General features: G+C 54.1%; 3 protein-coding genes and 1 long non-coding RNA gene across 8 annotated transcripts; 2 read left to right on the top strand and 2 right to left on the bottom strand.

Moving 5' to 3' along the window:
- Positions 1-949: 949 nt before the first annotated feature.
- LOC112531128 (T-cell-interacting, activating receptor on myeloid cells protein 1-like) lies at positions 950-4,976 on the top strand. 3 transcript variants are annotated; one of them, XM_040654406.2, is made up of 6 exons: positions 2,351-2,430; positions 2,504-2,539; positions 2,657-2,935; positions 3,432-3,566; positions 3,719-3,756; positions 4,328-4,976. In XM_040654406.2, the coding sequence occupies exons 1-6, from the start codon at positions 2,400-2,402 to the stop codon at positions 4,463-4,465; spliced, it is 657 nt and encodes a 218-aa protein (XP_040510340.1). In that variant the 5' UTR covers positions 2,351-2,399; the 3' UTR covers positions 4,466-4,976. The 3 variants fall into 3 exon arrangements, with proteins under 3 accessions (XP_040510341.1, XP_040510340.1, XP_040510339.1); XM_040654405.2 differs by having other exon boundaries at positions 3,423-3,566; XM_040654407.2 differs by lacking the exons at positions 2,351-2,430; positions 2,504-2,539 and adding an exon at positions 950-1,142 and having other exon boundaries at positions 3,285-3,566.
- Positions 4,977-9,050: 4,074 nt separating this feature from the next.
- On the bottom strand, positions 9,051-11,194 carry LOC100859725 (immunoglobulin superfamily member 1-like). The gene is made up of 7 exons (XM_025146097.3): positions 11,142-11,194; positions 11,033-11,068; positions 10,637-10,915; positions 10,244-10,555; positions 9,983-10,123; positions 9,836-9,873; positions 9,051-9,395 (listed from the first exon to the last, which is right to left on the bottom strand). Exons 1-7 carry the CDS (start codon positions 11,170-11,172, stop codon positions 9,258-9,260), a joined length of 975 nt encoding a protein of 324 aa, XP_025001865.2. The 5' UTR covers positions 11,173-11,194; the 3' UTR covers positions 9,051-9,257.
- Positions 11,195-13,953: 2,759 nt separating this feature from the next.
- LOC107050008 (platelet glycoprotein VI) lies at positions 13,954-16,926 on the top strand. Of its 2 annotated transcripts, none has more exons than XM_040654325.2 (7): positions 13,954-14,015; positions 14,089-14,124; positions 14,242-14,520; positions 14,601-14,912; positions 15,030-15,170; positions 15,268-15,305; positions 15,676-16,926. In XM_040654325.2, exons 1-7 carry the CDS (start codon positions 13,985-13,987, stop codon positions 15,811-15,813), a joined length of 975 nt encoding a protein of 324 aa, XP_040510259.1. In that variant the 5' UTR covers positions 13,954-13,984; the 3' UTR covers positions 15,814-16,926. The 2 variants fall into 2 exon arrangements, with proteins under 2 accessions (XP_040510259.1, XP_040510257.1); XM_040654323.2 differs by having other exon boundaries at positions 15,664-16,918.
- A 1,176-nt stretch (positions 16,927-18,102) lies between these two features.
- Positions 18,103-20,905, bottom strand: LOC112531204. 2 transcript variants are annotated; one of them, XR_005842316.2, is made up of 3 exons: positions 20,891-20,905; positions 20,636-20,770; positions 18,103-18,843 (listed from the first exon to the last, which is right to left on the bottom strand). It is a non-coding gene; the product is annotated as an uncharacterized LOC112531204 (long non-coding RNA). The 2 variants fall into 2 exon arrangements; XR_005842317.1 differs by lacking the exon at positions 18,103-18,843 and adding an exon at positions 19,193-19,364.

Genomic DNA, 20,905 nt, shown 5'->3' with positions numbered 1-20,905 from the left:
AACGATCCCCAAATCACACATGTCAACTCAAGAGTCCCCCAGGTCCATTTCCCCACCCATTTGGTCTACCAGGAGGATGATGAGGATGTGTGGAAGAGTCAGGAGTACGAAAGGACGGCAGAGCTGAAGAGAGGAAGGCAGAAATTAATTAATATCACACGGCTTTGTCTGAACTGCATTGGAATTCCACACATTCCCTTTTGGCTTTTAACCCTTCATCTCTCCCTAAATCTCTTCATTCTCATTCACTATCGTTCAATAAATGGGAAGGAAGGAGGGAATCCTCAGAAGTGACAGTGAGTCGGTTTTGTCAGGGACGAGGAGAAAACAGGAGTCAGTGAGAGGGACCGGAATCAGACTTATCACCGCTCTGATTCCAAGGTCTGTTTTGAGGAGTGAAAGTGTCGGCCCACAGCGCTGGAGAAGGGATGGGGGGGTGAGACTTACCTGGAGATGGCAGTCCTGAATCAGCAAAGAGCAACGATGGCCGCCATGAAGATGATGAAGCTCTCTTCTGTTGGCCCTTCCCAGCATCCCTTCCTTCTGTCGTCTCCACTGCAGCACTCGGCTCAGTGCCATCAGCAAAGTGCTGAGGGTGCACTCCATCCCATCATCTGTGTCAGTGAGAGGTGGTGAAGAGCAGCGCTCCCAGGAGGGACCTCTGGGGGTCACCACTCATCACCACCTCCACCTGGACATGGAGCTGTTGGCCACAGCCCTCTGGCTGCGACTTTCCAACCTAGAAAGTGCTGGAAGTGCTTTGTGGACCGTGTGTGAGCTGACAGGTGACAGCCGGAGTGGGGCAGTGCAAAAAAGATGTGGATACGGTTATGTGTGTGCCACCCCATCCTGGGCCCCACAGTGCCAAGCCCTTGGGGACAGCAGTTGTCACATGGGGAGGTGACATCATGGAACTCTATCCCAAAACGAGAACTGGCAGCAGCTCTCCGGCCACTTCCTTTCCCCGCTGCAGTCTCGCTGTCCCCAAGCTGCTCCTGTTTCATGACACGAAGGGAGGTGGTCCTCATCCTGGGTGAGTGACAAAGGGGACGTGGTGCCACGGGGGTTGGTGGCCCTGTGTGGGACCTGGACCGTGTCCCTTGGAGGCTGGTGTCTGGTGGCAGCGAGCAGGGCACAGCAACGTGAGTATGGGGACAGGGGGAGAATGGGGACAGAGGGAGGGGAGCAAGGGCAGGGGGCCAGCAGAGGGTCCAGGAGGGTGTGCAGGGACAAGGCTGACTGCTGCCCCCGTCCTAGTGCCCCAACCCTCCCTGTCACTGCACCCCAGCCAGGGGGTGGCCCTGAGGGACACTGTCACCCTGCGCTGCCACCTGCTCCGGTTGCCCTTACAAGTTGAGCTCTGCCAGAACGGACATTTGAGATCCAAGAAAGACATGTACATGCTTCAGGACATGGTTGAGTTTTCCTTGGTTAGCGTAGAAAAGGAAGAGGCAGAGAAGTATCGGTGCCAGTACCGGGTTTTGGAGCCACCAGGGACATCAGGGAAGAGTGACCCCGTGGAGCTGGTGGTGACAGGTGAGGGCACTGCGGAAAATGGGGGTCTCTGTGCTGTCCCCCCAGCTGCCTGACCTCATGTTTGCTCACTAGGAGTGTGCAAGACCACATGTGCACAAAGACGTGTATGTTCTGTCTTCAAGTGTGCACAGTGCACTGTGTGCTCAACATCACCTGTGCAATACATGCATGTGCCACTGCATGTGGTCGTGTGAATTACATCAGTGTGTGTTATCCCGTGCATAATAAATGTACCTATGTAGAATAATGCAACAATAGAACTGCAGAATCTTTAGAGTTAGAAGCAACTCTTAAAGATCATCAAACCAACTCCCTGCAATGCAGAGGGACACCAACAGCTCCATCTGCTGCTCAGTGCCCCATCCATCCTGACTTTGAATGTCTCCATGGACGGGGCACCACCACCTCTCGGCGACACCTGTGCCAGTGACTCACAGCCATTAGTTTAAAACACATTCCCAGATGATTACACATAACTCTTTGCTTCTTCGGTTTGATGCAATTTCCCACTGAAGCCCCTGCAAAGGAGTCCCTCCACGACTTTCTTACAGTCCGTTTAGATACCGACAGGATGTTTGGCATCGCATGGGGGACACCGTGCTAAGCCACTCACTGGCAGCCGTTTTGGGACAGAATGTGAGACCCAATGGGTGACGGCCTGTATGGGGTATGGGGTCCCCCAATGGTTTCTGTGTGTGTCTTTCCAAAACTGGCACTCCAGAGAGGATCCCAAAGGGCTCTCCCTTGGGAACCAAAAGGAGGTGACATCAAAGCATCCTAGCCTCAAAGGGGAACTGACAACAGCTCTCTAGACACTCTCTGTCCCCTCTGCAGTCTCGCTGTCCCCAGGCTTCTCCTGCCTCATGGCACCAATGGCCGTGGCCCTCATCCTTGGTGAGTGACAATGGGGATGTGGTGCCACAGGCGTGGGCGTCCCTGTGTGGGACCAGGACCGTGTCCCTTGCAGGTTGGTGTCTGGTGGCAGCGAGCAGGGCACAGCAATGTGAGTATGGGGACAGGGGGAGAATGGGGACAGAGGGAGGGAAGCGTGGTCAGGGGGAGAGCAGAGGGGCTGAGGATGGTGTGCAGGGACAAGGCTGACTGCTGTCCCCTGTCCTAGTGCCCCAACCCTTCCTGTCGCTGCACCCCAGCCAGGGGGTGTCCCTGGCGAACAATGTCACCCTGCGCTGCCACCTGCCCCGCATGGATGCCTGGGTCCAGCTCTGGCACAATGGAACTCTGAGATTTAACAAGGAAAAAGACAAGGAGCAGGATGCAGCTGAGTTCTCCTTTGCTGTCACAAACCTGGAGGACGCCGGGACATATCAGTGTCGGTACCAGGTGTCAGAGCCACTGTGGACATCAAATCAGAGCGACCCCGTGGAGCTGGTGCTGACAGGTGAGGGCACTGTGGACACCGGCTGGCCCTGAGCTTTTCCCACACGGCCAAGTCCCATCTCTTCCCCTCCCTGCACACAGACTGCAGCTTCCCCCAGCTCAGCATTTCCCTGAGCCCAGGCAACATGTGGGAATGGGGACTGATGTCACCACCCAGTGCTGGAATGGGGGTTGTGGTGCCACATTCCTCCTGCACAGAGATGAATGTTCGGCCCACATCCTGTGCCAGGATCCCACTGGTGGGGCACAGCCACCTTCACCTGGACGTGAAGGGGACTCTGGCATTGCCAGAACCAGCACATAATCCCACAACCCCACGGACCACACATTTGTGTCCTCACCCCCTGTAGACAGCGTGATGATGGAGGTGACACCCACACATGGAACCCCAGTTAGGTCGGAGACCCCATTTGTAGGGCCCCAGTGTCAGCCATGGGTGGAACTGTCACGGCATCCCTGCCCTGTGATGGGGACACCCAAACCCTCAGAGCCCACAGGTGCCAAGAGGTGGTCCTATGTGAACCTGCTGGTGGTGGTGGTGAAGGTCTGTTCTGCTCTCTTGGCCCTCAGCTCGGGCCTCTACTTTTACTTCATTGGCTGCAGCCTCTGGAAACGGAGAAATGAGAGCGCAGGTGAGGAAGGACTTCAATGGTTTCCATTCCCTACAGGTCCCCCCAGGCATCCCCTATGTTTTCTTTGACCCCCTACTGATCCTTCATAAATCCACGAGTTGTCCCCCAAGGCCCACACATAACTCCCACCCTTCCCCCTCTTTTTGATGCAGGTGTCAGCCCTGAGATGCCCGAGTCAGTGCAATTCCAGGTAAGTGTCGGGGTCAGTGGACCCCAAATCCCAGTTCACTTCTTAAGACCCACACCTCACATCTCCATGGAAACCCAAACCTTCCCCATGGGGACTCCAAATGACCCCCAGCCTCATATGGCTTACCCTCACATTTATGTGCACCACCCGTATCCAGCCCTTGGGAAACACAAACCTGCACTGCGGGGAACCCCAGCCCACAGATACCCCTAAATACCCAGACCTAAAGATGCCCTCCAAGCCTTAACCCCCTCTAGACCCTATAGGCACCGATTACTTAACTAGAGGGGCACTAAATGCACCCACAGGGAAACCCAATGCCCATGGGGAAACCGGAATTGAGCCTCTGTGTTCCACCAGTCCCTAAACACCCCGAGACCCTATGGGCACCCCAAATCCACGGCTGGACCTCCAAACATCCCCCATGCAGACCCCAAATCTAAGCCCAGTCACAAACGCAGACTCCTCCTCATGGCCACACCCCCCACATACCTACACCACAGACCCACCCTCACCCCACACATCTTGGGGGCCCCCATGGTAGCACCCCATTCTCCTCCTCCATCTCCAGGGGTTTCCCACGAACAACGAGGATCTGACCTACGCCGAGATGCCAGCTGCCATCCCGTGCCCCCAGCCTCCCACTTACCCCACTGCCCCCCAGTCCCCTGTCATCTACACCACAGTGAGCACTGATTTACCGTGCTGATGGGCCACCCCATGTGTCGCATTTCTGGGGTGTGTGGAAGGGGACAGATCTCAAATTCCCTGCTTGGGACTCCCTGATGTCCTGTTCTAACCACAAACCAGATAACCTCCCCAAATCTAACAATCCCACATTCTCACTGGTGCGTCCGAAATTCTTCCCACTCACACCAAATCCCTAAATGCTCATCTCTTACCCCAAAGTCCTTCTTTATCCCCTCAAATGTCTTAACAGTCCCTGAGACCTCCAAATCCTCTCCCATCCGCTCCCAAACACCACCACCATTCCTGTGAGACCCCCTCATCTGTCCCTATCTACCCCTCCTCTTGAGATCCCCAGACACGTCCCTTTGCTCCCCTTCCATTTCCCACTGATGCCCTATAGATCCCCTATAAATTCCCCAATATTTCCTGCCTCCTATTCTGTTCCGGTTTTATCATTGGTCTTTGGGTGCTGAGCAATTCCTTTGTGCATCACTTGCTTTGGAAAAATATATTCATATATCTCATCATCATTACTGTTATGTCTCTCTTTGTTTTCGGTCTCAGTAAATAGATTTTATCAGAACCTACAAATTCCTCCTCTTTCTCTCCATTTCACCCCAAACCCACTGGGAGGGGTCAGTGAGAATGAAGCTATGAAGCAACCAGGTGACAACAGTTTCATTCAAACGTCGTTCAAATTCCTTTCTTGAGCTTTGGATTTCAGTCATCTTGAGAGGTCGACAAACAGTAATAGAGATCTCCTCTTCATCGCTGTCCTCTTCATGCCTCTTAGTTTTTGCTTTTGCCTTTCTTGGTTCTGAGGAAGCCCCTTCGCCAGGATCTTCCTCTACCTCCTCCTCCACCTCTTCTTCTTCTTCTTTTTTTTCGCTCTAGACGTGAGGACACCCGCTTCCATTTCTTGCCTTCTGCAGGGGCTACTGACACTGTTACTGGTGTCTGCTGTGACTGATCAGGTCTGACTGGAAGATTTCCCCCTTTGGCTTGCACCTCCGCTCGGAAACTCTCTCTCTCCAGAATAGTACTATACAGAGCGTGGTAGGCACAAGCCAAGCCCCAGATGAGCCGTACTTCCTTTGATCTATCTAAGCCGCACCGTCCCTGACTCAAATGCTGGCTCAGTTTCTTGGGATCCCACAGATGTCCAAGAGCGAAATCCCATGGTATGGCGGGTCTTCACGCTTCTAAGATTCGTCCTAAACCTTTCCGTGTTCCTTGCCTGTCATCATTCTCTGGTCTTGGAGGGTTCTTCCACTTAGCACGAATGAAGAGCAATACATTCAGGGATATTGATAACACGCACACAAGTATGAGCACTGACTCGGTATTTGAAAAACGTTTGACAAACTGAGAGGGAAGCCTGGAAACCGGTTCGAAAGTCTCAAAATTCAAATTATACAACATTGCATAAAGCCACCAGACAGGCGCCTCTATCAGTGCCCTTACTAGGTTATATATAGACATAATTGCACAGCAACACATCAAGAGGTTAATTATAGACTGGTAACTGGCAAGGAACATGATTGCTTTTAATCCCTTATACAGTGCTCTGACAATAAAGAGCAACCTCATAGCTGGTAACTGCTAAAGGGAGGGGGGGGTGAAGGGAAGGAGAAAAAAAAAGGAAAACAAACGGAAACCACTCGGTAGAGTGTCTGGAGTTTGGCGGACTGCCCAGGCTATAATCTAATCTATGAAGGCCACACCAACACCAGCAATGCTTTGTAGTCTCACAGTCTGGCTTAACAAAATCCTTTTTCTTACTAACGTTAAAAGCTTCAGACGAATCTTGCCTGCATTCTCCACCAAAAATTTGTCACGGAGTTACCTAGATAGATCTGTGCCTGTGACAGGGGGGCAGTAGGCTCGCGGGCCCCCTCCCCCCCGGCTTCCCGAGAAAAAAACGGAGCAGCGGCAACGATCTAAGAAGGAGAACTTATTTTACTAACTATGATGTTGGAATGCAAGATGACACGATATAATACAATCTATTTGGGAGTAAGGATAATAAATCAAATGAAATGTGAGAGAGCGAAAGAGCGATAGAGAGGGGGAGAGAGAGAGAGAGAGAGAGAGAGTTTCCGAAACCGAAAGCTTTACTTGATGAAAGCGCCCGGCTTGGAAAGCACAGCCACTCCTCTCCCGGCAGCAAGCGAAAGTGAAGAAGTACCGCGCGCAACCAGATGACGTATCTTCCGTGATGTGTCTTCCTTCTGTGACCGTGAGGTCCTCTGGGATACGTAGTTCTTCTCTTTTGTCCATGATGTTATGATGTGGAATACCAATAGCCAAGTTGCAAAACCATGACACAGCTCTACCCCAGGAAGGCTCCATGCCGGGACAGGCCTGAGAAGGGCCAAGCCATGGCTGCCTGGGAAATGCCAGTGCTGGGCTGCTCCCCTGTTCCTGAGGAGCTGAAAAGGGGCACTGTGTGCCCTTCCCCACCGGGAATGCCTTGGGCTCAGAACCACACAGTGTGCGCTGTGTTGGGAGCAGAGCTGCTGACAGCCCAGAAGGAGAGGCTGTCATTCAGCACACTGCTGATTGAAGGCTGAAATCCTGGCAGGAGCCATTGGCAGCCCTGCAGAGCCAATTCACTGCTGAACGGAATAGCAGTCAGCGAGGGTGTGTGGTGCTGCCAGGTCCATCAGATCAGGAAATGATTCTGCAGTCTGAATTAGAAGGACAGGAACAAGGGATGGACCTTGCCTTGCTCTCAGAATGTGGGACAGCATTTTTGAGTCTGATTGAATCTACTGACACACAGAGGCTGTGTGTGGAACCCATATACCCCATGAAGGAGTCAGCCTTCTTGTCTGTCGTTTCCAGCCTGCCTGCATAGCTCACTGGTGGGTTTGCCCTCCTCGGCTTTGCACCCCTCACCACGTCCAGTTCCAGCTGGGCCTTGGCCTTCCTGCCCCCAGCCCCACACAGACCAGCACCCACACCACCTCCTGCCAGGCTCCCTGGCCCTGCTGACACTGCCTGTGCATCTGCTTCTTGCTCTCCACTTTGACCAGCAGGTCCCGCTTCAGCCATGCCGCTCTCTTGCCTTCCTTTACGGACTGCCTGCACTGGGGATGGAGAGCTCTTGTGCCCTGAACAAAGCGGCCTTACACATCTGACAGCTCTGCTCCTCTCCCTGTCCTTGAGGACAGATTCCCAGCTGTGTGGGCTGCTTTCCATCACTCTGTTGCTCATCCGTCCATCCATGTGTCTATCAATCTGTCCGTCCATCTGTACGTCCATCGCTCCATCCATCCATCCATCCATCCATCCATCCATCGTCCTGCTGGATCTCCTGCTCCTGGGGCTGCACCTCCTGATCCTGTACGGACACAGCAAATTCAAGCCACCTTCTGCCTGTTCATCTCTCTATATTGTTACCTTTTGGCCCTACTATCCGCACAAACACCTTAACTATCTTTCCTACTGTCTATCTGTCCGTCCACTCCGAAAACCTCCACTCACCCCCAGAATCCCCAACCAGACCCTAAAAAACTCCAACTGACCCCCAGAATCTCTGTTCTGACCCCAAAACTTCCATTTACCCAACGATCTTCACCCATTCCCAAAACCGCCATCTCACACCAAACTCTACATCCAACTCCACCATCTCCATCCAGCCGCCCCAAATCCTTCATCCAGTCTCAACATCCACACCCCACACCACCCTCCACACACAGCCCTCCAGAACCTCCAAGACCTTCAGCCCCCAAAATCATCACCCACCCCAAAAAACCTCCATTCAGTCCCCACATCCACCATCCAGCCCCATGAATGTCACCCATCCCACAAAATCTCTCTATACTCTGTAACCTGTATCCAACCCCTAAATCTCGATGCATCTCTGATCTCTACAGCCAGACCCAGCCTCTACATCCAGCCTCCAGCCTCCATTCAACCACAAAATCCATCATTCAAACCCCAAAACCCCATCTACACCAAAACCACAATCCACTCCAGAAAGCCTCAAACCAACCCAACATTTCTATCCAGCCCCAAACCTCCATTAGACTGCAGACCCTTCACGCAGCTGCCAGATCTCCCTGTGGCCCCACAGGTCTCCATCCAGCCCACCCACAATCCTCCATCTGGACTCCATAATCTCCACTGAGCTCACAAACTCTCCAGCATTTCCCCTTCCACCACCAAAAGGGGGAACTCAGCTCTCCTGCCCTTCCCCGCACTGCTGCTCCCACACACAGCCCTCCCACACACAAACTTCCTCTTCTCCCCCACTTTCTGGAAAACCCCACACCCCCTCTGTCCTGTTCCCAACCGTCACCCAAAGGCATTTTCCCTCCTCACCACAAATCCTGCCCCAAAACCACTGTGGGATGGGGGCTGGTTTGGCTTGTGGAGATGGAGATGCGCTGTGGGGAGCACTCGGAAAGGACACGCGTGTGCTGTAGGGACAAATGTGGTGCAGGCACAGGGAAGGTGCTGATGACATGCATGTGCTGTGGAGGCACACATGTAGTGCAGACCCCGGGAGCACATGCTAAGGACACACATGAGCAGCAGTGTGTACAGCTGGTGGTGCACACATACGGCATCGCACAGACACACACAGAGGCACAGAGTTCAGCGTGTCCCACACGTGTGTTTGTACACCTGTTGTGCACATGGGATGGTGCACACCCATTTAATACACATCCACGTGTTCACACGCACAGCTACATGGCTGTAATTCACACGTGATGGTGAGCACACCGAGCACACTGGCACTGTGCACCCTTGAAGTCCATGTGTGCACAACACACCCGTGTTTGCGTACACATCTGGGGGCATCAGCGGGGTCCCCGCGTGCCCACCTCGGCGTAGATAATGGGGGGTTCAGGGGTGGTAGAAGTTCCACGGGGGTGGGTGCTGGGGGTCACAGCTTGCAGCTGGGCGTAGGTCAGACCCTCGCTGTCACCGGGGGACACCTGGGGACACAGGGACAGCAGTGTGACCATGGGATCCCAACATCCCAACTGAGGGGAGGACGGCACTGTGTAATGGGTGGGGGGCTGTTCAGCAGAAGGGGGTTGGGATTGTGGGGTGGTGTAGATTTTGGGAAGCTGTGGCTGTGACATTGGGGTTCCCTGTGGGTGGAGTTTGGGGGTCCCACTATCATTTGAGGGTGCCCATTGAGTCTGGGTACGTTTAAGGCTTGGAGCATGCCAGGGGGCTGCAGTTTGGGGTGTGGGACATCCCCATGGTGGAGATTTGGAGGTCCCCATGGGCTGGATTTGAGGGTGCACACAACGTCATGGGAAGCCATAAAAGGGGTTCACTATGGGCAGGGTTTAGGCTTCCCTGTTGAGCTCTGGGGGAGGGGCAATGGGGCACGTTGGGGGTCGGGTCTCCTGACCCAAACACTGACCTGGAACTGCACGGCCTCAGGGCTTCTGGAGGTGGCACCTGAGTCAGAGGGAGAGGAGAATGATGGGATTATGGAGGACGCAAACAACACCAGTGGGGATCTATAGGGGATCTATGGGGGATCAAAGCCATTAAACCCCTTCCCCACCAGGACTCTCATCTCTCTGCATTCGTCTTCTCTGAGCAACAAGGAGGAAAGAGACAGTGAGGACGATGATGATGACAATGGCAGCAGCACAGCCCCCCGCCACTGCTGCCACCAGGTTCCTGCTGGGTCCCCCATTGACACCTGAGGGTTCAAAGTACTTTAGGTGTCCCTGTACACAGCCCCAACCTCAATGGATGAGGGATGCAGTGACACTGTCTCCTACTGGTGAGAGGGGGTGCCCTGAAGGGAGCTCAGACCTACCTGGGGGTGCAGGTCTAGGAATCACTTCCAGGGTCACATTATCCCCAAGGGGTGAGGACAGAAGGTAGGAGCCCCCTACGTGGTAGGAGCACCTATATGTGCCCGAGTCAGCTGGGGTCACCCCAAAGAGGATGAAGGTGGCAGTGCCCCCACCATCGGGTTCCTGGTGCTGGATAGGGGCTGAGTGCCCGTCCTTGTGCAGGAAGATGGTGCCCCCGTATTCCTGGTTCCAGCACTGGATGGTGATGTTGGTCTCCATCTCCACATATTCTCTGGGTCCCAGGGAAATGCCAGGTGGGGGATACCTGTGATCTGAGCACAAGGAGGTAACAGAGATGGAACACAGTCCTGTGGGATCAGCCCAGGGCCATCTGTTTTCCTCAGTGTCCTCACCTGTCACCAACAGCTCCACGGGGTCACTCTTCTCCGATGTCCCTACAGGCTCCAACCCCTGGTACTGGCACTGATATCCCACTGCATCTTCCTGCTTAATTCCAGCCAAGGAGAACTCAGCCACGTCATGCTCCTGGTCCATTTCCTTGCTGGATCTCAACTTTTCTTCCTGGTACAGCTCGACCCTGGCAGCTGGCTGGGGTAGGTGGCAGCACAGGGTGACAGTGTCCCCCAGGGACACCCCCTGGCTGGGGTGCAGTGACAGGGAGGGTCCGGGCACTAGGACAGGGGACAGCAGTCAGCCTTGTCCCTGCACACCCTCCTCAGCCCCTCTGCTGGCCCCCTGACCACGCTCCCCTCCCTCTGTCCCCATTCTCCCCCTGTACCCATACTCACGTTGCTGTGCCCTGCTCGCTGCCACCAGCCACCAACCTGCAAGGGACACGGTCCTGGTCCCACACTGGGCCACCAACCCCCGTGGCACCACGTCCCCATGGTCACTCACCCAGGATGAGGGCCACCGCCATTGGTGCCATGAGGCAGGAGCAGCTTGGGGACAGTGAGACAGCTGCAGAGAAAGGAAGTGGCCAAGAGCAGCTTTGCGTTTCCAAGGGAGAAGTGCCATGATGTCACCTCCTCAGTGTTGCAATTGCGGTCCCCAAGGGGTGGTGTGTTTGGGGATTGGCCATGGGCTGCCATGCATAGAGGTGTGACTGCAGTCCCTGTTGGGGTGCCCTACACAGACTGTCAAATCTTAGCTGCCTGCAAAGCGTTGCCAGAGCGTGGCAGTGAATGGTGTTCTCCAAGGGGTCATGGTTTAGTAATGTTATTACTGGTAGTCCACATTATAACATCATGGACAGCACGGGTAATTAAAGCGTTAATACTTCAGTTCCGTGGATTGACAACCTTCCAGATACCTGCTTCTCAAAAGAGAAGAAGAACTGCATATCCCTGAGGACCTCACGGTCAGAGAAGGAAGATACGGCACTGAAGTCACAGGATCGGGCTCTGTCAGCTCTCTCTCTCTCTCTGGTAGCCACGCAGAGGGCTGGGTGTGCTTCCAAGCCGTTTCGGAAACCTTCTCTCTCTTGTTTTATTTGATTTATTACCCTCAATTTCAATTAGATTGTATTATATTCAGTTATCTTGCATTCCGATATCATGGCCTGTAAAGTAAGCTTTCCTTCTTAGAACATTGCCGCTGTTCCATTCTCTTTCCCTCTCTGAGCCCAGGTCCTGTTCCCCTACTCCTTTCCCTTTTCCCTTCTCTTTTTTTTGCGAGCTACTGGGCCCACGGGCCTATTGGGCATAGATTGATCTGGATTGATCTAAATAGCTCCATGGCATAGGGATTAGCCATAATCTGGGGGAGAAGAGAAAGTCTGTGCGTGGGAGGGCTGTGTGTGGGAGCAGCAGTGAGAGAAAGGGCAGGAGAGCTGAATTCCCCCTTTTGGTGGTAGAAGAGGAAATGCTGGAGAGTTTGTGAGATCGATGGAGATTATGGAGTCCAGATGAAGGATTTTGTGGGGCTGGATGGAGAATTTTTGGGGCCACAGGGAGATCTGGGAGCTGCATGAAAGATCTGCAGTCTCGATGGAGGTTTGGGGCTGGATAGAAATGTTGGGTTGGTTGGAGGCTTTGGGTCTGAATGGAGCCTTGTGGGCCTGGATGCAGAGATTGTGCCTGCCTGTAGAGATCAGAGTTGCATGGAGATTTAGGGGCTGGATGGAGGTTTCAGGGGGTAAGGAGATTTTTGGGTATGGGTGACATTTATGGGGCTGGATGGTGGATGTGGGGACTGAATGGAGTTTTTTTGGGTGGATGGACGGATGGATGGATGGATGAGCAGATGAGTAACAGTGATGGAAAGCAGCCCACACAGCTGGGAATCTGTCCTCAAGGACAGGGAGAGGAGCAGAGCTGTCAGATGTGTAAGGCCGCTTTGCTCAGGGCACAAGAGCTCTCAATCCCCAGTGCAGGCAGTGTGGAAAGGAAGGCAAGACAGTGGCATGGCTGAAGCGGGACCTGCTGGTCAAAGTGGAGAGCAAGAAGCAGATGCACAGGCAGTGTCAGCAGGGCCAGGGAGCCTGGCATGAGGGTGTGGCTGATGCTGGTCTGTGTGGGGCTGGGGGCAGGATGGCCAAGGCCCAGCTGGAACTGGACGTGGTGAGGGGTGCAAAGAAGAACAAGGAAGGCTTCGACAGGGCTGTCAACCTGAAAAGGAAAGCCCAGGAGGGCAAACCCATCAGTGAGCAATGCAGGCAGGCTGGAAACAACAGACAAGGAGAAGGCAGACTCCTTCATGGGGTATATGGGTTCTGCACACAGCCTCTGTGTGTCAGTAGATTCAATCAGACTCAAAAATGCTGTCTCACATTCTGAGAGCAAGGCAAGGTCCATCCCTTGTTCCTGTCCTTCTAATTCAGACCGTGGAATCATTTCCTGATCTGATGGGTCTGGCAGCACCACACACCCTGGCTGAGTGCTATTCCGTTCAGCAGTGAATTGGCTCTGCAGGGCTGCCAATGGCTCCTGCCAGGATTTCAGCCTTCCATCAGCAGTGTGTTGAATGACAGCCTCTCCTTCTGGGCTGTCAGCAGCGCTGCTCCCAACACAGCGCACACTGTGCGGTTCTGAGCCCAAGGCATTCCCGGTGGGGAAGGGCACACAGTGCCCCTTTTCAGCTCCTCAGGAACAGGGGAGCAGCCCAGCACTGGCATTTCCCAGGCAGCCATGGCTTGCCCATGCTCAGACCTGTTCCGGCATGGAGCCTTCCTGGGGTAGAGCTGAGAGGTCACCTCCAAACCTTTCCGGACCTGTCACGGGCACAGCTTTATCTACATAACTCTGTGACACCAGAGAAGCTGCATTTCTTGATGTCTCCTTTTTGCCAGGTGGTGACTTCAATCATTGCGTGAGCGCTCTCATCCCACCTTCTGCACCAGCACTGCAACTCCTCAAAATGGACCATGATTGCTTTCCTCCCTGCATCTCTCTCTCTTACGTTCCTTCTCTGCTTCTCTCCAATTTCTCTCCTTTCTTTTCCTCTCTCTTTCGCATTTTCCTCCCAGTCATCTTTTATGCTTCTCCTGCAGCAGCCATGAACCATGACAGCCCAGGGTTGAGAGCGTGTGGGGCACCTCAACAGGCGCAGTGTGCAGAGTGCATCTCTCCACTTGTTGCACCCCAGAGGGGCCCCACAGTGCAACCACCCCTGTGGGATAATATGTCCACATCAGGAGGTGACATCATATCATCCTGAAAAAGAAAGGGGAACTGACAGCAGCTCTCCGGCCAATTCCTTTCCCCTCTGCAGTCTCACTGTCCCCAAGCTGCTCCTGCCTCATGGCACCAATGGCAGTGAACCTCATTCTCGGTGAGTGACCATGGGGACGTGGTGCCATGGGGGTTGGTGGCCCTGTGTGGGACCAGGACCGTGTCCCTTGCAGGTTGGTGGCTGGTGGCAGCGAGCAGGGCACAGCAACGTGAGTATGGGGACAGGGGGAGAATGGGGACAGAGGGAGGAAACTGTGGTCAGGAGGCCAGCAGAGGGGCTGAGGAAGGTGTGAAGGGAAAAGGCTGACTGTTGCCCCCCGTCCTAGTGCCCCGACCCTCCCTGTCACTGCACCCCAGCCAGGGGGTGTCCCTGGGGGGCAATGTCACCCTGCGGTGCCACCTGCCCCGGCTGGCTGCCTGGGTCTGGCTGTACCAGGAAGGAGGTTGGCCGTACAAGAAGCGGAAGGAGAAGGAGCAGGACGCGGCCGAGTTCTCCATTGTTAGCACACAGCGGGAACACGCAGGTCGTTATCGGTGTCAGTACCGGGTGTCTGAGTCAGCCGAGGTGTCAGTGAAGAGTGACCCCGTGGAGCTGGTGCTGACAGGTGAGGACACTGGGGACAGCAAATGGCTCTGGCTGCTCCCCACAGGACCGTGCCCTACTCCTGTCCACTCCCTCATGCAGATCTCAGATATCCCCCATCCAGCATTTCCCTTCACCCTGAGCAACATGTGGGAACAGGGACCAATGTCACCATCCGCTGCTGGAACAAGGACTATGGGGCCGCCTTCCTCCTGCACAAGGATGGGAGCTCAGACCCTCTCCAGCGCCAGGAGTCCAGTGGTGGGGACACAGCCACTTTCACCCTCTTTGGGGTGACCCCAGCTTACAGTGGCACCTACAGGTGCTCCTACCGCCTCTGGCGCTATGCCTTTATGTCCTCACCCCTTGGGGACAGCGTGATGCTGGAGGTGACACCCACAGCTGCACCCCCAGGTGGGTCTGAACCCCATTGGGGTACACCTGGTGCAACCCATGAGTGGCTGTGTCACCTCCCGTCCCCATGGAGGTGGTGGCTGGGGATGTGGTAACCCACTCATTCCGACCCCACAGGTGCTGCAGACAGTTCTCATGGGAACCTGGTGGTGGCAGTGGTTGGTGGCTGCACTGCTGCTTTTGTCTTCATCCTCGTCCTTATCATCTTCTTCCTCCTCTCTGCCCGCAGACGTCGGACACAGAGAGATGAGAGCCCTGGTGGGGAAGGGGTTAAATGTCCTTATTTCTCAGTAGATCCCCTCAAACATCCCTCAGGCTCCCCCATAATCTCATTCCCCTCCGTGTTTTGACACAGGTGCCCCCCCCAAAAAGCCTGAGGCCACGGAGTTCCAGGTGAGTGACGGGGTCAGGGAGCACCAAATCCCAATCTGACCCTTGAAGTGCTCCCAGTCCCACATAGAGACCCAAACTCTGTCCATGGGGACCCCAGGGGACTCCTAACCCTCTCATGCTTTGCCCTAATGTTAAGCACACCCCCAAACTCAGCCCACGAGGAACTCCAAATCTGCATCAAGGAAACACCCTGGACCCAGATCTGAGCCCCCTGATCCCCCTGACCCCTCTGATCCTTAAACACCCCTCAGACCCCATGGGCTCTTTCACGCCATGTAGTAGGAACCCCAAACATCACCCGTGGGGTGTCCCTCTCAGATCACATTTGGGGCCCCCATGGTGGCACTCTGTATTCCAGCTGTGTCCCCAGGTGCCTTCCAGTGACAGCGAGGGACTGACCTACTTGGAGCTGCAAGCTGTGACCCCCAGCACACAGCCCCCCAGCTCCCCCGCGGCCACTCAGCCCTCTGTTATCTACACCGAGGTGGCCGTTGGGGGGCGCCACTGATGCCTCCATACGTGTGCACAAACACGTGTGTGTTGTATGCACACACGTGTTTCCAGCATGCACCGTGCACTTGTGTTATGTGTGCTCACCATCACGTGTGCACTGCATACAGGTACCACTGCATGTGTTCATATGTTACCTGCGTGTGCACCATCACATGTGCACAACAGTTGTACACAGATGTGCACTCCGTGATTAACTCCGTTCCTTTGTGTCTGTGTGATGCCACATGTGTACACCATTATATGTGCACAGTAGTGCATGTGTGTGTCCTTAGCATGCTTTCTGAGACTGGAAAGGAACGCATGAGGTGACCAGCAACACTTTGTGGACAGCTCTTCGTTCCAAAGCATTGCTTTGGAGCCGTTTGATTTCAAAGAGAAGCTCTCCACAAATGGATGTGTATTCCTGCTCCGAGCCTTGGCTGACTCCATCGTGGTATCCACCCCAGCTGACTGGGAGAGGTGCCACTCAGGAGACAGAGAAAGATTCACCTCCCTCCAAACCCACTCGGAGGGACGGTGCACGTCTGCTCCCTGTGCCTGCACTATCCGTGTCCTCACTGTGTACGTGTGTCCTCACCATGTGCCCCACATCAGCGCCTCGTCTGTCCCCACAGCACACACATGTCCCTCCCGTGTGCGCATCTCCAGCTCCACATCCCAAACCAGCACCCGACCCACCGTGGTGTTGGGGCAGGATTCCCATTTCTGGAGGGTTTCATCCCACATTCCTGGATGAGAATTCTGATTCCAAAGTGTTTCATTCTGCTTTCTGGGGGAGGATTCCTATTTCTGGAAGTTTTTCCCTTCCTCTACCTCTGAAGGTTTTCATTCCTTCTTCTGGGGATAATTCTTGGATCTGAAGGGTTTTCACCAACCTCTGGGAGGAGATTTCCCATTTCCAAATGTTTTTGTCATCATTTCTGGTAGAATTATCATTTATGGATGTATTTGTCCAAATTTCTGTGAAAAATTCCCCAAATTCTTGGGGAAAATGCAGCCCCAGGAGCAGGAGATCCAGCCGGAGAAGGACAGATGAACGGATGGTCAATGTACTGGTGCAAACCGTCCCCAAACCACTGAAAAAATGAAATGGTAACGCAGGAAAAAAAAAGAAAAAAAAAAAAAAAGAAGAGTGTGGGGCTGGAGAGGAGAGGAGAGGAGAGGAGAGGAGAGGAGAGGAGAGGAGAGGAGAGGAGAGGAGAGGAGAGGAGAGGAGAGGAGAGGAGAGGAGAGGAGAGGAGAGGAGAGGAGAGGAGAGGAGAGGAGAGGAGAGGAGAGGAGAGGAGAGGAGAGGAGAGGAGAGGAGAGGAGAGGAGAGGGGAGGGGACGGGAGGGGAGGGGAGGGGAGGGGAGGGGAGGGGAGGGGAGGGGAGAAGGGGAAAAGAAACAAGTCGTCTACAGGCCATGAATCCGAGAAATGCTGTCCCACATTCTGAGAGCAAGGCAAGGTCCATCCCTTGTTCCTGTCCTTCTAATTCAGACCGCAGAATCATTTCCTGATCTGATGGATCTGGCAGCACCACACACCCTGGCTGAGTGCTATTCCGTTCAGCAGTGAATTGGCTCTGCAGGGCTGCCAATGGCCCCTGCCAGGATTTCAGCCTTCCATCAGCACTGTGCTGAATGACAGCCTCTCCTTCTGGGCTGTCAGCAGCGCTGCTCCCAACACAGCGCACACTGTGCAGTTCTGAGCCCAAGGCATTCCCAGTGGGGAAGGGCACACAGTGCCCCTTTTCAGCTCCACAGGAACAGGGGAGCAGCCCAGCACTGGCATTTCCCAGGCAGCCATGGCTTGGCCCTGCTAGGGCCTGTCACAGCATGGAGCCTTCCTGGGGGAGAGCTGTGTCATGGTATTGCATCTTTGCTATTGGTATTCCACATCATAACATCATGGACAAAAGAGAAGAACTACGTATCCCAGAGAACCTCACGGTCAGAGAAGGAAGACACATCACGGAAGATACGTCATCTGGTTGCGCGCGGTGCTTCTTCACTTTCGCTTGCTGCCGGGAGAGGAGTGGGTGTGCTTTCCAAGCCGGGCACCTTCATCAAGTAAGGCTTTCGGTTTCGGAAACACTCTCTCTCTCTCTCTCTCTCTCTATTGCTCTTTCGCTCTCTCTCATGTCATTTGATTTATTATCCTTACTTCCAATTAGATTGTATTATATCGTGTCATCTTGCATTCCAACATTGTAGTTAGTAAAATAAGTTCTCCTTCTTAGATTATTGCTGCTGCTCCGTTTTTGTTTTTTTTGTTTTTTTTCCTCAGGAAGCCAGGGGGCCCCGTGAGCCTACTGCCTCCCTGTGACGGGCACAGATCAATCTAGATAACTCCGTGACAAGGGGTGAAGGGGCGGCTTGGGATTTGAGGTCATATCACGCAGGCCTCATTGGCCTTTGCACTCTTGAGGGGTTCACCTGCATCAAAAAGGGGAAAGGGTGTGAGAAACACGCTCAAGATCAACAGTTTCTAGTCAGGCCAAGGTCTCTTTGAAGAGCAGTTTGTTCCTTATTGCAGTAATGGGCGCATGCCCCCTACTGATCAGGGAGATATTATGCAAACAGTAGGTGAAATCCATTCTGTTATGCACCCTGGGTCCGACGCAGGTAAAGCCTCTCCTGGCACTCATTGGTTGAGCATCTCAGGCTCACAGTCTTCTGACGCTGTTGCTATGTTACACTTCCAGAGCTCCGTTACACTTCCATACCTCTGTTACAATTCCATACCAAGTCTGCTACCAACCCATTGTCTTTGGGTATGTTCTGGACTTTTTATAGCGATACGAGGACAATACTGTCACTCGTTTTGACTCTCACCTTTACCCTAGTGCCTGTGCCAATTCTACCTAGGTCGTAACTCCCCACTCTCAACTTTACTCTGTTCAGCAACTTTCTTTGGGAAAGGCAACTTATCCTGGGCTACATACAGAAATACTGTAAATTTCCACTGCAAAAACACAATCTACCTCTCACAGAGCCACTGCCATTGGTGCCATGAGGCAGGAGCAGCCTGGGGACAGCGAGACTGCAGTGGGGACAGAGAGTGGCCGGACAGCTGCTGTCAGTTCCCGTTTTTAGTCAGGATGCTGTGATGTCACCTCCTGATGAGGCGATATTAGCCCATCTGGATGGTTGCACTGGGGGGTCCCTCTGGGGTGGGACAACTGGAGAGGTGCACACTGCACACTGTGACTGTTGAGGTGCCCCACACGCTCTGCACCCTGGGCTGTCACACACTGTCCCAGAGGGCTGTGAGTGTGTCCCCTGGCATGGTGACCCCAACGCACGCCAGACTCTCTGCACAGTGCCCCAGTAGGGCAGTCCGTGCTTTCCTGGGCTCTCCAGGGCAACAGCGTCAGACAGTGACTCAGAGGAACGACAGAAGACCATTTATTGAACTGTCCACCATCAGCCAATCAACTGCACTGCACTGAAATAAGGGGACTTAGAATAAGTAACAATGAACGCGCAATACAGAGAAAGGATACTTTGGCACTGGTGTTATTGCCTTCTCTGCTACCGCCAGGGAAATTGAGGTTATGGCTGCTGCAGGAGAAGAGTAAAGATGACCGGGAGGTAAATGAGGGAGAGAGAGAAAAAGAAAGAGAGGAAATGGAGAGAAGCAGAGAAGGAACGTAAGGGAGAGAGGTGATGGAGAGATCTCAAGGGATGTTACAGGATTTGAGGGGAATCAGGAAGGATTTGGGGGTGAGAGAGGAGAATTCAGGGATTTGGTGGACTTTAAATGAGATGAGCTGCACAGGGGAGGATTTGGGGATGTTTGATTTCTTGGGATTTAGGGGTATAAGGATGGGATTGCTGTATCATGGAGCTCCAAGTGAGGAATTTGGGGTGTGTCCCATTCAGAGCACCTTAAAAATGAAGCACTGCGGGTGTGGGGGTATCAGCAGGGGTCCACCACTGCCCACATGGGTGTAGATAATGGGGGGCTGATGGATGGCCGGGGAGCAGGGGTCACAGCATGAATTTCAGCGTAGGTCAGACGCGCACTGTCACTGGGGGGGGGGGCACCTGGAGACACAGGGGAACAGCGGGGTGCCACCATGGGGGTCTCCCACATGCTTTGGAGGGAGACCGATTGTGTTGGTATTTGGGAGTGGTGTTCAAGATGGAGGGTCTGGAGCTGTGCGGTCCTTCTATTTGGGGATCCCAAGGGGGGGATGGTTGGGGGTCCTGCTGTGGTTTGGGGGTGCCCACGGGGTCTGGAGTGTTAAGGGACTGTGGAACCACAGGGGATAAGATTTGTCATCCCTGTGGGTCATAGATTGGGGTCCCATATGAGCGGTTTTTGGGGCACATTCTAGTGGGTTTGTGGGTGCACTATGGGATCTGTGGTGTACTTAGGGCCTGGAGGGCTCCGATGGGTCTGGAGGCTGAGATTTTGTGTCTAGGGATTCCCCCCGATGCAGATTTTGGGTTCCCCATGGGCTGGATTTGGGAGGCATAAAAAGTTATGGTGAGCCATATGGGGTTGTTGGTCCCGAGGGGTAATTATGAGCAGGGTTTGGGTTTCCCTGGTGAGGTTTGGTGAGGCCCCACAGGGAACGTTGGGAGATGGGATCCCTGACCCAGACAATAATCAGGAACTTCACAGCCTCATGCATTATGAGGGGGCTCCTGTGTCAGAAAGTGGGTTATGGGGTGACCTTGATTCACACTCCAGGAGCACAATCGAGAATTGACAGGGGATGAAAGGGAAGGCAAGGGACACCTGGGAGGGTCTATATGGGGTAGAAGGGCAGGTGGGGGACATTGCTGGAATCAGTAGTGGATGGTAGACATTTAAACTTGCTCACCACAGTTGTCATCTCTCCGTATCCAGAGGCTGCGGGCATCGATGACAAAGAAGACTCCGAGGCCAAAGACGAGTGCAGCCACAAAGCCCCTCACCAGTGCCATCACCAGATTGGCACGAGACTGCTCCTCGGCACCTATGGGGTCCAGGTGTTTGGCTGTCCCTATTGCCAGCCACAACCCCCATGCAGACGGGATGCAGAGACACAGCCACCCATCCATGACGGGGGGCATGCAAATGGGGGGTTCAGACCCACCTGAGGGTGCAGCTG

Source organism: Gallus gallus, chromosome 31, assembly GCF_016699485.2.
Source record: "Gallus gallus isolate bGalGal1 chromosome 31, bGalGal1.mat.broiler.GRCg7b, whole genome shotgun sequence".
In the NCBI taxonomy this organism is placed as follows: domain Eukaryota; kingdom Metazoa; phylum Chordata; class Aves; order Galliformes; family Phasianidae; genus Gallus; species Gallus gallus.
Note: the sequence above shows the minus strand (reverse complement) of the source record. Positions and strands in the feature narration are given on the sequence as shown.

Bases quoted from the DNA above. Each gene is read 5' to 3' on its own strand.
- LOC112531128 (XM_040654405.2), top strand. From the start codon at position 2,400: ATGGCACCAATGGCCGTGGCCCTCATCCTTG. The intron at 3,567-3,718 runs GTGAGGAAGGAC...TTTTTGATGCAG, and splicing joins ACGGAGAAATGAGAGCGCAG to GTGTCAGCCCTGAGATGCCC. The intron at 3,757-4,327 runs GTAAGTGTCGGG...CTCCATCTCCAG, and splicing joins CCGAGTCAGTGCAATTCCAG to GGGTTTCCCACGAACAACGA.
- LOC100859725 (XM_025146097.3), bottom strand. From the start codon at position 11,172: ATGGCACCAATGGCGGTGGCCCTCATCCTGG. The intron at 10,124-10,243 runs GTAGGTCTGAGC...TTGAACCCTCAG, and splicing joins TCCTAGACCTGCACCCCCAG to GTGTCAATGGGGGACCCAGC. The intron at 9,396-9,835 runs GTCAGTGTTTGG...CTGTGTCCCCAG, and splicing joins CTGAGGCCGTGCAGTTCCAG to GTGTCCCCCGGTGACAGCGA.
- LOC107050008 (XM_040654323.2), top strand. From the start codon at position 13,985: ATGGCACCAATGGCAGTGAACCTCATTCTCG. The intron at 14,521-14,600 runs GTGAGGACACTG...TCCCTCATGCAG, and splicing joins CGTGGAGCTGGTGCTGACAG to ATCTCAGATATCCCCCATCC. The intron at 14,913-15,029 runs GTGGGTCTGAAC...CCGACCCCACAG, and splicing joins ACCCACAGCTGCACCCCCAG to GTGCTGCAGACAGTTCTCAT.